The sequence below is a fragment of the Orycteropus afer genome, unplaced genomic scaffold, assembly GCF_000298275.1.
Source record: "Orycteropus afer afer isolate SDZICR_OR568_19922 unplaced genomic scaffold, OryAfe1.0 scaffold00309, whole genome shotgun sequence".
Taxonomy (NCBI): Eukaryota; Metazoa; Chordata; class Mammalia; order Tubulidentata; family Orycteropodidae; genus Orycteropus; species Orycteropus afer.
In genome coordinates this window covers 1,890,699-1,905,693 of record NW_006921896.1, presented here as the reverse complement: position 1 = coordinate 1,905,693, position 14,995 = coordinate 1,890,699, and the positions used below count along the sequence as shown (strand labels likewise).

Genomic DNA, 14,995 nt, shown 5'->3' with positions numbered 1-14,995 from the left:
TAAGCAAACTAACCCTTGAAGAAATTATCTCCTTTTTTTCTCCCTTGAAGTGCCAATAACTTTTCTGGTATTTTAATCATAAAGTTCTAATTTATCATTTAAAATTATTGATATCCCTATTTGTTCCAAGTGCCTAAGGCATTTGACTGCTAACCAGAGGCTGATGGTTCAAACTCACCAGCCACTCCTCGGAAGGACGATGGGGCAATCTACTTCCATAGAGATACCACCTCGGAAACCCAAGGAGAGGTCGCCATGAGTTCAATCAACTCTATGGCAGTGAGTTTGGGGTTTTTTGGTTTAGACAGTTTGTGCTTACTTTGGCATTATTTGACTTTCCATTTTTTCCTTCCTTTATTAGAAGCAATAAATGCTCAGTATTTAAAAGCTTAGTAGGTTTCTTTGTTTGATGTGATTGAGTTTATAATACATGTGGTGGAGAAATTAGTTTTCAGCATGTCCTTTGTTATTTATAATCTACTCATGGCACTGCAGGAGCTCTGGTGGTGTAGTGCCTAAGGCATTTGACTGCTAACCAGAAGGTTGGTAGTTCAAACCCTCCAGCCACTCCTTGGAAGGAAGATTGGGCAATCTACTTCCGTAGTGATACTGCCTCGGAAACCCAAGGAAGGGTCACTATGAGTTGGATCCGATTCCACGGCAGTGAGTTAGAGTCATGGCACCATACTTTTTCACCTCATAGTGAGGTAGATAAGCAGTGAAGTAGATAAGCCAGGAAGAACAAAGTTAAAGTACCTTTCAGGGTTTAAGGCAGACTAAAGTACAAATCCTGGTATCTGTGATGGAGCTTCAGTTCAGTGCACTCTTCCTGGACTTTGGAAATCAACCTAAAGTAAGCCCCCTCCAATTTTACCCCTGCTCTTCTATTTTTCTCCTCTCCTCTTTGTCCTCTTTTTACCCTTACCCTTTCCTTTTAGTCAGCAATCATTGAGGGAGGATTAACTGTAGGTGTTGCATTGCTTCATTATCTTCACCTTGAAGAGCTGCAAAGTGACTATTAGTGATGCTAAAGCAACCAGACTTGGCTGGAAAGGAAATGAGGAATTATGGAAGCAGGGAGCCCTTTCTGTCCTGGAAGCTCCCACCATGAGCCTGATACTTTGCTATCTTTGCTTGCCATTTGGTTCATATCATTCTATAATTTTGATAGAAAAGGTTCTGATGTAGCTTTAGGCTACAGGTTGGTCCACTGAAACTGATGATTGGATGTTTTCCAGGTCAGAAGCTTGGATAAGGCTCTGTTTAGTACTACCATCTGGGGTGATTTGGAACTGTTGCTTCAAATCTGTTTTAGGCGCAACTTTAGAGTTGGAGGAAAGCTGAGGTGGTTCTTTGTTTCTTTGAGATGCCAGTACAATGAAGTATGAAAAACACTGCATCTTTTGTCCCTAAGTAGAGTTTGAAGCATGACTAAACTCAAAAAAAAAAAAAAAACCCTCACTGCCATTGATTCAGATCCGATTCATAGCGACCCTTCCTTGGGTTCCCAATGCGTTATCACTACAGAAGATTGCCCAGTCTTCCTTCCGAGGAGTGGCTGGTGGGTTTGAACTGCCATCCTTCTGGTTAGCAGTCAAATGCCTTAGGCACTATGCCACCAGAGCTCCTTGAATAATGTTACCCAGCTTTAATTTTCTTGTGAAATCCAAGTAGACTTCGTTTCAGTCTTTAAATAAATATGGCATCTGATATATGACATTGGATCTTAAATTTATTGTAATTAACACTGTTGGGACTGGAAAGCAGCACATTGGTGAGAAGAAAGTAGAGTAGTGGAGTGGTACAGAAACAGGGCAAGTTAAAGTTTAAACACTATAAAGAGTAGTATACATTAAAGATGTAAGATAACAGACAAAAAAAGATGCTAAAAATCAATAAATAGGAACTTCTTGCTCTTTGTAAAACTGAAAACTATACAAACATTATTTAAACTATTGACACTAGATATTTGTTTAGCTATAGAGACTGATTAAATCATATATTTACTCTAAGAACAAGGAAAAAGCACCTCTGGATAAATCTGTGAAACCCATTGCCATGCAGTTGATTCCAGAGTAGAACTGCCCTATAGGGTTTCCAAGGCTGAAATCTTTATGGAAGCAGACTGCCATAACTTTCTCCCATGGAAAACAACTGGTGGATTGAAGCACCAATCTTTTGGTTAGCAGCTGAGTGCTTAATCACTACACCACCAGGGCTCCTATCTAGACACACTCCATTTTATAGCTTGCTCACTCATTCATTAATGCTAGGCCTTGAGGTAGAAGAGGCAAGGAGAGGAATTACAGTCAGATAATTCTTCAATATATTTGATTTTAGGTCTTGTCACATCAGTGAGTGTAAACCATGATCCTTCCTTTTCCTTTCATTTTTTTTCCTTGGATGGGATTGAAGAGAGAATGTGCATGTGTTTGTGTGCGTGTGTGCATGTATGTGTGTGTCTGACACCTGATTAGGTGACCTTCTCTTTTTCCTAGTACAGTGATACTCAGCCTTGGTTGCCCATTGGCATCTTTGGGGGCTTTAAAAAATACTAAGCCTCTAGAGATTCTGATTGGTGTGGGTGTGACTTGAACATCACGGTTGCTGAAAATTCCCCTGGTCATCTAAAGTGCAGCTGCACTGAGAAATACTGGTCTAGACCTTTTTTTTTTTTTTCTTTTTTCTTTTTGTCCTGTATATAATTGTAAAAGCCAAAAACAACCCACTGCCATCGAGTCAATTCAAACTCAGCAACCTTGTAGGTCAGGGGAGAACTGTCCCACAGAGCTTCCAAAGCTATAAATCTTTACAGAAGCAGACTGTCTCACCTTTCTCCTGTGGAGTGGCTGGTGGGTTTGAACCACTGACCTTCTGGTTAGCAGCCAAATGCTTTAACCACTGCTCCACCAGAATACCATAAAGTAAGCAAACTCATTGCTATAGAGTCTATTCAAACTAATAGTGACCCTATAGGACAGAGTAGAACTGCCCCATAGGGTTTCCTAGGCTGTAATCTTTATGGGAGCAGATTGCCCTGTCTTTCTCTTGCAGAGTGGCTGGTGCAAATAGGTGCTTTAATCATGGCACCACCAGGGCACCTCATGTAATTAGAAGACACAGAAAAATGATAGTTTTTCTTATTTTTTTAAAGTGACTCTGAGGTTCTACTTCATTTAAGGCTGTCTGTAGTTTACTGGACATGCAGTAATGAATAAGAAAATAGTTCTATGTTTATCTTTTATTGTAACTGTATGTTAGAGTCCATGTTCAGTTGCCCTGCCCCTTTGAGTGGGGGAAGTAATCAGAATTTATATAACATTGGTTTTAACACCAGGTGGAAAAAGAGGCAATCTTGTTTGTGTGTCTCTACTCTGGCTTTCCAGTTTCCTATATGTGATTTAAGGTGGTTTTTATTCTCTCAGTAGACATCTGTGACCATTTTAGGAGTCCATTTATCAAGAACCAGATCAAAATCTTTGTCATACATCTCTGATTTATTACATGCTCTCTTTCTCCCCCTATATGATGATCTTAACTCACAACTACTTAACTCACAACTTCACAGAAAAGAGAAGCAAGAAAACTTACTTTTAAAGTTGTCTTTTTATATGTCAGTACAAAGGAGAGAGAGGGAAAAAAAAAAAAGATTATAAACTGATGAATGAATGCTTTAATATTGCTTTTTTACTCTCTATTAGTGACAAGTATAGGAGGTAAAAAGCACTTTCAACTTTTTCTTAGTTCTAGATCAAAAACAAGGTTTGAGGAAAATAAGTTGAAAAGTTATTTAATAAAATGCAAGTAGTTATGTGTTTTTGTTTTTTTTTTTTTTAATTTCAGTGAATAAAGTCTATATAATGCTGGGCAGTATTTGGGATTTTCAAGGCCTTTATTAACATCTCCAATGTGCCACCTTTCTTATAAATGTAGTGCTGTGCACCTGATGCAAGAAAATAAGAGGTTATAAGGTTTCATAGATTATATGCAATATAGATTATAACTGAACTCTGACTTACATAATATATTTTGTTGGAGTTTGGTGAACAGTTTTAATAAGTTAAAAACCTTGATGGTATGTTGATTTGATGTGAAGGGGAAAGAAGCCTGGAAAAGTTGTCTTGAGTTTATGAAACCTGAGACCAAGATTCATGTTCAGAAAAATGTTGGGGAAATGCTTTCTAGGACAACTACTTAGGGATGAAGAAGGCAGAATTGGGCAAAGGAAGAAGTTGAACTCCAACACTCTTGTAAAAGAGGCCTCAGCCAATCCCTTGGGGAGCCTCTGAAGTTAGGATGATCTTTCAGCCAATTCCTATATTGAGGCAAGTGGCCTGGGTTTTTGTACTCCGCCTTGAACTGCCATTGGATGTGAAAGGGGTGAAGTAATAACCAAGGACAGTTCCTGGAGAGTGGCCCAACTGTGAACTGTCAGGAGCTAATATTCCCAGCAGCTGAGGGAGTGAGTGCCCCCATTCTGAAGGGTGGGAGGGGAATCTGGACAGTGTACCCCAGCATCAACTATGTAAGTGAAACACAAAATGGAGAATGTGTGGGGAAAGGAGAGGAGCAGAGAACCATGCTACTACATAATTTCTTTTTTATTGGTATATTTAATCCTCCAGAATTACTCTCCTGCTATTGACTTCAGGACTATGAACCATGCACATTATACCAGTTTAATAAATGATGAAACTATAGCAGTTTGGAGACAGAAACTCTCAGAACATAACAACGCAAATACGATCAAGTATGTGGCTGCTTGTTGTCATTTAATTTTTTGCAAAGTATATTGGAACTTTCTAGCTTAGTAATTTTCCCTACTTCCCTGTCGAGGTTGTGTGTACAAATGGAGTTTCACATTTATCTTTTTCTTCTTTTTTTTGCACACATTTATTCAGACTTTGGTATCCTTATCCCCAAATAACAAAATAATTGTTTGTTCTCCCATTTCCACTCAGAGTACATTCCTCAGCCTGCCTTTTTCATTGAAATCTTACAAAATCCTGACTAGGACCTGCCAAGGGAGTTCAGTGGTATTGTTGTTTAACCCCAATGAGTCCCTTCATAAGTGTTTTCCAAAGCATCCCAAATCTCATATTGCTGTTATCTGGCCTAATCTGAAAACTTTCTTGCATTTTACCATTCAAAATGATTAATTGAAATGGTAATTCAGAGTTAAGTAGAATAAACATATGTAATAAAAAGGATTGAGACCTTTTATCAAGTTTATTTTATTAAAATGTAATTTTTTTTTCTCTGCTCATTTTTAAGCATTTTCATTGACTTTCCTCATCATTTCTATTTTTCTACAGAGAATCCAGTTCTTGGAAATGAATGAATCATGCTCTGTACTAAGCTATGATCATTCCCAGAAATGTATATGGTAGATAAATGACACAAATTATAGTGGGGCAAATAGATGCTAAACTTTACGGCATTCTGTGGTAGCAGATTTTTGAGCGAGGGATCATTAAGAATGTCTGACCACAGCTCCATGGCAATCATCATAATCCTTTTCACTTCAGGGTGGCTCTCTCCAGAGTTCAGGCCTGAATGGTGGCAGGATCTAGTCCCCCAGAAGAGGACTAGATGGTAGTCAAGAGGGTGAAGTATATATAGATTTACTCTGCTGGGGACTTTGAGAAATTACCTCACCATTGGTTCTCAGGTTTTTTTTTTTTTATTTATAAAATGAAGGGAAAGAAGAAATGATCTTTGGAGATCATTGCATGCCAAATTCTCTTAGTAACAGGAGTTACTGTAGTCCCTTCCCAAACCATGTATTTGTTTTAGTCTTTCCCTTTTCTTTGTAGTAAATAAGAGGGCCTAGAGTTCCTGACATGCAGTTTTACTCTGGGTCCCTGGAAGCTACCTATTTTCCCAGAGCCTGTATAATCTAAGCAGTAGGACTAAATACTCATTTCACTTATTTTTAGTTTCCCAGATAGGCAGCAAAATAAGAAGGAAGTGGTTGTTGAGATATTAATTTGCAAAGTTAATATCTGTATTTGGGAAACAGCAGCTCAGATTCTCTTGGTTTTATTTTGTGTTCACATTGGAAAGTAAGGTGGGGAGTGTCTTACGTGGCTGATGGTAGAAGAATGTCTAAGGTCATTATTAGGGGCAAGGTTTCCTCTTTCGGTGGCTTTCATACTCTCTTTTCAGTCTTCATGACTTATGGAAAACTTAAGTTCTTGTCCATTTTGAGATGTAACATTATGTTTCTCTAAAGCATATGTCCATTTTCCAAGTGTTCATCTGATTAAGAAAGAGCTGCTGTTAATGAAACCCTAGAGTAGATGGCTAATCTATTGCTGATGCTTATAATTATTAAAGCCTTCCTTCCCTTTTTGTTTCTGAGCAGTGGTGTTGTTCAGATACTATCTTCTGCAGCCTGTTGGAATGGAAGTTTTCTTGAAAAAAAGTAAGTAACTTAGAATCTAGGAAAAAAAAATGTGATGCAAACAAATACTTAGAAAAGACGGTGACTTCTGTTCTCCCTGATGATGGTTGGCCTTAATTTGATGGATAAGCTAATGATGGGTACAAAAATTGGAATGCCTAATAATGAAGAATGAGAAGACTTCGGGGAGGGCAGTGCTTATTCATGCCTGGTTGGCAGAGAAGCAGATTACCAAAGAGCAAGACTATGTCTCAGAAGCAGTTGGTATAATCAAAAGTAAGATTTTTTTCTGGCTATTCTAAAATGTTTCTCAGGTTTTAAAATAAGCAGGTGAAACTCTTCATATAGTGTATAGTAAACTTTTTTTATCTTTACAGGTCAGGTTTATGAGACATATATTGACATGTTAAATATATCAACACCAACATTGCTTGGACCAACACTTGGCATCTCAGTGACAAATACAGATTAGAGAAATATTACCTGCATTTTGACTAGAAGAAGCTTTTAATTTGCCATTATTAATGTTCTTAGTCTTAGTAAAGATAGAAGGTGCTTCACCTAATTTTCTTAAAATCATAAACTGAAAGATCAAATAATTTTCAGTGTTTATTACGTTTTTACATACACTCAATATGTCCTGGATTGTCTGTAGCAGTGGTACTGTTTAATTTTATTTGATTGACAGACACACTGTCAAGTGTTGTACAATGAATTGAACTCCCCAAATGATCAGTAACCCATTGACAACAGCAATATGACTGTTTCAACTAGATTTGTACCTGACAACATTGTGAGACAAAACTATAAAACATCTCAAAAAAATCTGATTCAAGAAATTAAAAAATTCTTGATACCTCATTTTTTTCTACCTTATACTAAGCTCCTCATCACGGTGACCCCATGTGTTGCAGAGTAGAACTGTTCCATAGGTGTTCAAGCTGTGACCTTTCAGAAGAAGATCACCAGGCTTTACTTCTGAGGCACCTGTTGGTGGGTTTGAACTGCCAACCTTTTGGCTAGAAGTCAAGTGTTAACCTTTTGCACCCCACATAGGTTGTCAGAATGACTCAGTGATAACTAACAACTCAGCTTTTCCTTCATTTTCCAATCAATGCTGTTTAAATGCATTTTCTTGATTTTATATGTTGAAGTACTGATCTTCAAGCCCACAGGCCAATTCAGTATGGACAAGAGTGTCTTGGAACACTACTGCAGTGGTCTGATCCAAACAAAACCCCCCAAGGAGAAAATCCATCTTTATTCTTCACTTCTGAATCTAGAAAAGTTTTGATAATAGAGAGGGGTGGGAGTTAACACTGCAGTTGCCAGTAGAAGACAGAACACATTGAATTACCTGAGAGTCTCCCTTCCCACCTGCTTCCCTACCTTCCATCCCTGTCCTTCCATCAGGTTCAATCCCACTTCCTTCCAAGTCCCTATTCCACTTCCCTCTTTCCTGTACCTTCCCTCTTCTTCCCTTCCTCCTGTACTTGCCCTTGCCCATAATTATTGAGCGTTTACAGTGCTTTGGGCACTGAGGATATGGCTGTGAGCAAAACAAACTTGACCATTAATGAATTTATCACAAAATTATTTGAAATAAATAGCACCCTCTTTTCTCCCCTGCCCTATAGAATGCTAAATCAGATGATTATCAGAAACTGAAGTTTTGGGGTGTTCCCTCCCCCCATTTTAGATTTATTTTGTGGCATCACATACTAAAGTAGTATATTTTTAGAAGAAATGACCTAGAATAAACCCTAATTCTCTTCATGCCACAAAATACCTAATCTCATTAAGTCTCCCTAATTTTTAAATTTTGGCAATTAGTTGAGCCACTCCAATAAGACTTTTGGGGGTATTGTAGCCATGGGGCACAATTTTGACCTTTGGGTAAATGACTTTCTCCAACAAGTTGGAAGGATTCAAGATGTCTTTCCTCCCCAAGATGGCATTTTTTTAGAATCTGATGCTGTGGGGTGACCTCTCTTCTATTTAGATTGCTTTTCTGTGTGGTTGGAGGCTGGAAGGGTAAAAAGGAGGTGTCTCTTACAAGGTGCCCTAATTGTATTGCTTTAAGCCTTGGGGAGAAATTCTCTTCTCATATTTTCCTTAACTTATTTCCCATTGATCCCTCTGCCCCTGCCCCTGCCAGCATGTACAGTATTTTTGCTTTAATTCTCAAAAAAAAAAAAAAATCCCCTTGGTTTCTTTGGTTTGGTTTCCTGTAGTTTTTCTTTTCTCAATAGGTGTGAACTCAGGTAGAAGTTCAAGGGGGCTCCTGGAGCTCCCTGCATTCAGGTCCAGCATGTTGTTATTGTTGTTATTTGCCATTGAGTTGGCCCCGACTCATAGCGACCCCTCCTTGGGTTTCTGAGGCAGTATCACTACGGAAGTAGGAATGCCCAACCTTCCTTCCGAGGAGTGGCTGGTGGGTTTGAACCGCCAGCCTTCTGGTTAGCAGTCAAGTGCCTTCCTTAGGCACTATGCTACCAGAGCAGGTCCAGCATAGGTCACCAGGAAATTACATTTGGGTCTGAGCTCCCAGGTAGTTAATAAAGGGTTTCTTTGCTTGGTCTCATGCCTACTGCTGGAGCTCTGGTAGCATAGTGGCTAAGTCACTTGACTGCTAACCAGAAGTTTGGTGGTTCAAATCCACCAGCCACTCCTCAGAAGGAAGATGGGGCAATCTACTTCCATAGTGATACTGCCTCAGAAACCCAAGGAGGGGTCGCTATGAGTCGGGTCCGACTCGACGGCACATAACAACAACAACACAATCCCTACTGCAGATACGCCACTGGGAACCTAATGCGACCAAGGATCTTATCATGGATTTTGAATTTTGATGATATCAAGTCCTGACCATCCCTTAGTCCTTTAGTGCCAGCAGCCAGGCTAATGAGATCTGGTTACAGAATGAAGACCTAGATTTCAGTTTTTTGTGAATTCATCTAGCCTTCTCACTCCCAAATGTGTGTCCCTAACTAAGTTGCCAGAAGTTGTTTCAAGAACACTTCAGTTACAGCTAGAGGTTGCTGAGTTATTTACTTTAGAATGACCAACAGCAAAACACTCAGAAACAAAGCATCTTCTCTTGATTTGACCATTTGGATTCCAATTTATATGACTTCTTCTTAATGTTAGAAGCTCTACTTATATTTTTATGAATTAAAACATTGTTGTCAGAGGGTGGTAAAACTATGTCCATTGCTCAAAAACTGAAACCTCTTTTACAAGTAGGTAATTCTTTTATAAATTAATAGATGTGATATGTCCAACAGTGGGGATTTAAAAGAGGTGTTTTCTAAATATTAACAGATTGATTTTATTTAAGCTTAGCAAAACAATTTCGTTACTAGGAAATAAAAGAGTAGAAAGTGAATTTAGTTTTTGGGTGAATGTAATTGTGTCCTTTGCATTAACTAAGATTTGTTGTAGATATGGTTTTTATATTAAAGTATTTGGTTAAGAAAGGTTTTAACAAGGAAGTTCCGTTTGTTGGTGAGTGTGTTGGTTTGCTCAGAGGATATGTTTTGCACCAAGGCACAGCATCTAAAGTTCAATGGACCACAATTACAGAAAATGGGGGTGGGGGAGAGTACAGAGAAGTAACCCTCTGCTTGTAAATTTCAAGGCGTCCTCAACTTCAGGTGATGATCCTTGTACTTTGACTTGCAGAAAAAAAGAAGTGAAAATTTTAAGGTCATTTTGAAAAAGGAATTTCAGAAAGGATTATTCCATTGGGCTTCCTCAAAGTGTAGTAATTTTATAGATCTTATCTGCCAGGTCAAATTTAAATCTGATCAGTGTGGACAAACTATTTTGCTTTCTTTTTTGTAATTCATATCAGAGAGTTAGAGTAACCCTGGTGGCGCAGTGGTTAAATTACTGGACTGCTAACCTACCAGGTGCTTCTCAGGAGAAAGATTTGGCAGTCTGCTTCTGTAAAGGTTTACAGCCTTGAAAACTGTATGGGGCGGTTCTGCTCTGTCCTGTAGGGTCAGTATGAGTCAAAGTTAACTCAGTGGATGTGGGTTCCTATCAGAGTATTTGCTTTTTTTCTTTTTTTTACTATTATTATTACATTCTTGGTTTGTTTCTGTTTGTTTAGAATTGATGAACACTTTAAAACAAGCCCCAAGATCCCCGGGATTGACCTGAACTCAACTAGAGTGTTATTTGAAAAGTTAATGAACTCTCAGCACTCTTTGATTCTAGAACAGGTATGTTCTTTACATATATCGAGTACATTCTTAAAACAACCACGTTTGCATCGCAGTAATTTAGCTTCCAAGAGAAAAAAGGTGAAAAAGCAGAAATCGTGTAAAAACGGGAAAATCTTTACAAATGTGAAGTTTGTAAAATACTAACTTTGGGAATTTGACCTACCTTTAGCTTTGTTTTTGGCTTAAATCTTGCTAAAGAAATGGCCCATTAGAATGTAAACTCTGCCTGGGCAGGGATCTTTGTCTCTTCTTTTCCTTGATGTGTCTAGAGAGGCTCCATCAATATCTGGCTCATAGTAGATAGGTGCTCAGTGAATACTTACTGAGATTTGAAAGACTTTCAAGTTAAATAGTTCTGAGGTATGTTTGACTGTCTCAATCTCCTTTTCCCTTCCAGATCTTAAACAGCTTTGAAAGTTGCCTGATTCCCCAGTTGTCAAGTTCACCACCAGATGTTGAAGCAATGAGAATCTATTTAATACTACCTGAGTTTCCCCTGCTCCAGGATTCCAAGTATTACATAACGTTGACTATTCCTTTGGCTATGGCTATTCTACGGCTGGATACAAATCCCAGCAAAGTATTAGGTGAATTTGCTAAATTCAATACCAATGATTTGTGCTTATTTATTTTGTTGTTGTGACCACTGGGATTGGCTCTCAGTGGATTGAGATCCAAGAACCTATTTGTTGCTTTAATATCCTTAACATTTAAACTTTTCTTGCTTTGCTGTTTATTTCTAGCTAACCATACTTGCAGCTTGGGCACATTGAACCTTTTATTTAGGTTATTTGAAATGACTCACATCAGATTGCTCTTGATTTTGAAATATCCACAGTTAGATTATTCACCTTTAAATGTTTTTGTTTTCATTCCTCCCACATTTGCTGGTAGTTAATAATACTTCAAAAATTAGTGTCCATCTGTCTCTTTTTTCTGTATCTAACTTAGGGGGTGGGAGTGAAATGAACAGCTTTGGTGATACAGAGGTCTCCAGAATAGGAGAGGAAGAAAATGACCTAGTGGGGACTTACCAAATGTTTTGTTTTGCTTTTGTTTTTTAGGACAGTTGAGTCCACACTGATTTTTGCAGGCTACGGACACTTTGCTGAGATAAGAACCTTCCATTCCTCAGTGAATTGGAGAGTATCTCTCATGGGAGTAGTACCTGAGGTGTTTTTATTAATCAAGTGCAGAAAGTCTGTCAACTGGCTTGTTTATTTATTTTTGGCCCTGGTAAATTTTTTTTTTTTTTTTTAGGTGTTCATTGAAACTCAGTAACTTCTGTGTTCCAGATGCACTGGGATGTTACTTGAGTATGGTCTCTCCATGCGTAAAGAAACCTGTGTTACTGAGGGTGGAATATTGGCTTTTCCATATTGTTTCCACCTTTGAAAAAGATATAACAACAGAAATAATTATGAAACACTAGTATTATGTTAGTACATAATTTTTCTTGTTTTAAAGATCAAAAGCCGTTTGGGGAATACTAAGTTTTGGTTTCTTCTAATTCTTATTTTTCCAGATAGGATATAGAAAGAGATCAGAATTGTTTAGGTTTACATTTAATTTGTTTTTAACTTATTATAGAACTTTAAAAGAATATTCCAAAGTTGAGATAACACTATGTGTATCCCTCACCCAGGTGCAGTGATTCTCAATATCTTGCCCTTTGTGTTTTATCTGTTCCTCCCACCACCACCACCTTTTTATTTTTGCTGGAATACTTTAAAGGACATCTTAGACATCATGTTGTTTCACTCTTTAAATATTTCAGTATGGCTGGATTTATTTCTAACAAAGTAGAAGCTATGGTATAATCTTTTTGTCTAGTTTTGAGAGAGCATTTTTTTGTAGACAACAAGTAGTTTTTATAGTTTTTAAGTAGTTTTTAAGTGGTTTTTAAGTTTTTAAGTAGTTTTTAAGAAAGGGTCATTTGCTAATCTTTGTCTTTTTGTGTTTTTGTAGTTTTTAAGTAGTTTTTCAACTGATTATGCCACATGGAGTGAAGGAATAGCTGCCATATTGATGCTGTTTCTAGGGCATGTCTTGCTTCCTTGGGGCAGGATTTAAGTGTGGCTGAGAATAGGGCCCAAAGGATTGGGGTATATGAATGCTTTTTGGAGTAATACTGTGGACATCACTGCTGCCCAAGATGGGTGCCTTAGCATCTTGTCCACATGTAACCTTGGCGTTGAACTTTTAGGTTAGCATTCTGAATGAGTCTTTGAGGAAAAAAATGAGTTCAAGCTTTACAAAACAAATTCCAGGGATTCTTATGCAGCTGCTGCTCTCTCCAGAAATGCTCTTTCCAGAAATCCTCTCTCCAGTGAAACAAAATGGATCTTTTTAAAGTTACTTCTGGGAAACTGTGTTTTAGACTAATGTTTATCTTGTAACCGGAGCAGTTATTAGATAATAGTGAGAAGACAAACATTTGATAAAAGATGACATGTTGAAATATGTCTTTTCTTTCTCTCTAAAGATAACTGGTGGTCTCAAGTATGCCCAAAGTATTTCATGAAGCTGGTAAACCTCTATAAAGGTGCAGTCGTTTATCTACTGAGAGGAAGAAAGACATTCTTAATTCCTGTGCTGTTTAACAATTATATTACAGCAGCTCTTAAGCTCTTGGAGAAATTATATAAGGTAAGCACAGGGAGGAGCCAGTGGAGAGAAGGGGAGAAGATGATAAGGGGAAATATACTACTCAGATGTTCTAAGGGAAGCCATTTTCCAGTTTCTGGGTTTTAGTTGTCCTTATTTTGTTCTTCATCAGGTAAATCTTAAAGTGAACCATGTGGAATATGATACATTTTACATTCCTGAGATTTCCAGTCTTGTGGACATTCAGGAAGACTACCTCATGTGGTTCTTGCATCAAGCAGGGATGGTAAGTATTCATTTAAAGCATATCTTAAAGCTTTAGTCTTTTCCCAGAGTACAAATTAGGACAAGAAAGGCCCATTTGAATCCTACATAACATGTCTTTTACTTTGGTGTTAATGTCATACTTATATTTCATTCAGGTAACTTTTGCATTCCTGGAACTTTGAAGCATTTTGAGTAAATAAATGGCCATAGGGTTCATAACCAAAATGTTAAACATTTTAATTAATTGCCCACATTTAAAACTCAAGACATTATACATTAAAAAATGTATTTGAAGTTTTTCTGTTGTCTTCCTAGATGGTATCAGTTGGCTGGTGTTCAGTAGCAGCTCTTTAGATGAAGCTTATGTTTGCCACAATCCCCAATGCAGCTTGATTTATCCATGACCTTGAGGAAAGGGTCATTTGCTAATCTTTGTCTTCTATGACCCAGCCTATTTCAGTCATCTATTTCAAGGAGCTCTGGTGGTGTAGTAGTTAAGGCATTTGGCTGCTAATTAAAAGGTCAGTGATTCAAACCCAGGAGCTGCTCCATGGAAGAAAGATGGAGTGGTCTGTTTCTGTGAAGATTTACAGCCTTGGAAACCCAATGAGGGTCACTATGAGTCGGAATTGACTTGATGGCAGTGAGTTTCTGGTTTATGTCAGCAGTCAAGAAGCTCTTGGTGGTGCAGTGGTTGAAGCATTCAGCTGCTAACCACAAGGTCAGCAGTTTGAACCCACCACCCACTTGGGAGGAGAAAGTTGAAGCAGTTTGCTTCAGTAAAAGATTTACAGCCTTGTGTGGGTTTCTATGAGTTGGATCGATTTGATGGCAGTGGAGTATGTCAGCTGTCTAGACCCAGTAGGCCACATCTGATTCAGGATTACATGCCTATGAAAATGTTAAGCATCCCAGGCCTAGCTTTTACCATAAGTTGAACATGCTATCCACAAGGGGACCATGGGTTCCTGAGGCCCCTGACACCCTTGGCTTGGCAGAAACTGCTCAGTTTGATTGCAGGCTGGCTTAAGATTGCAAGGCTCTTTGGGATTCCCCATATGTGGAGTGTGTGTGAATTTGAGTTGTCAGAGAACAGAATTATAATTTGACTGCTGCGTTTGGTGAAGCCATGTGCTATAGCCCTTACCTGTTTAACAGATTCATGACCAACATTTTAGCAATGTTCCTGTTGGGTTTTTGGAGGTCAGTACTGGTTTCAATAAGCAAGGGATTTAAATAGATTTCTTAAACTAAATAAGCAAATTGTTTTCTCTGTCAAATAAGAGATGACCAATATGAGACACAGTATTGCATTTTTAAATAAGACTTGATGAATAACTTGAACAAACAAAATGCTTTTTCATAAAAATGAGTCTGAGTCTTTCAAATAGGTTGATAATGGAAAGCTTAACATCTAGCCATGAACTCTATTTTTACCTACTGATTTAGAAATTTTAATAAGTGAAGCTTTTCTTTCTTTTTA

The 14,995-nt window shown here is 38.1% G+C and overlaps 1 protein-coding gene across 1 annotated transcript in view; it reads left to right on the top strand.

Annotated features, from left to right (window-relative positions):
* HERC3 (HECT and RLD domain containing E3 ubiquitin protein ligase 3) overlaps window positions 1-14,995 on the top strand; it is a 152,160-nt gene that overhangs the window by 98,386 nt on the left and 38,779 nt on the right. Inside the window, exons 9-14 of the mRNA XM_007951696.2 lie at window positions 4,626-4,750; window positions 6,368-6,427; window positions 10,524-10,635; window positions 11,036-11,225; window positions 13,124-13,287; window positions 13,418-13,531. Coding sequence (XP_007949887.1) covers window positions 4,626-4,750; window positions 6,368-6,427; window positions 10,524-10,635; window positions 11,036-11,225; window positions 13,124-13,287; window positions 13,418-13,531 — 765 coding nt within the window. The remainder of the gene's footprint in view (window positions 1-4,625; window positions 4,751-6,367; window positions 6,428-10,523; window positions 10,636-11,035; window positions 11,226-13,123; window positions 13,288-13,417; window positions 13,532-14,995) is intronic.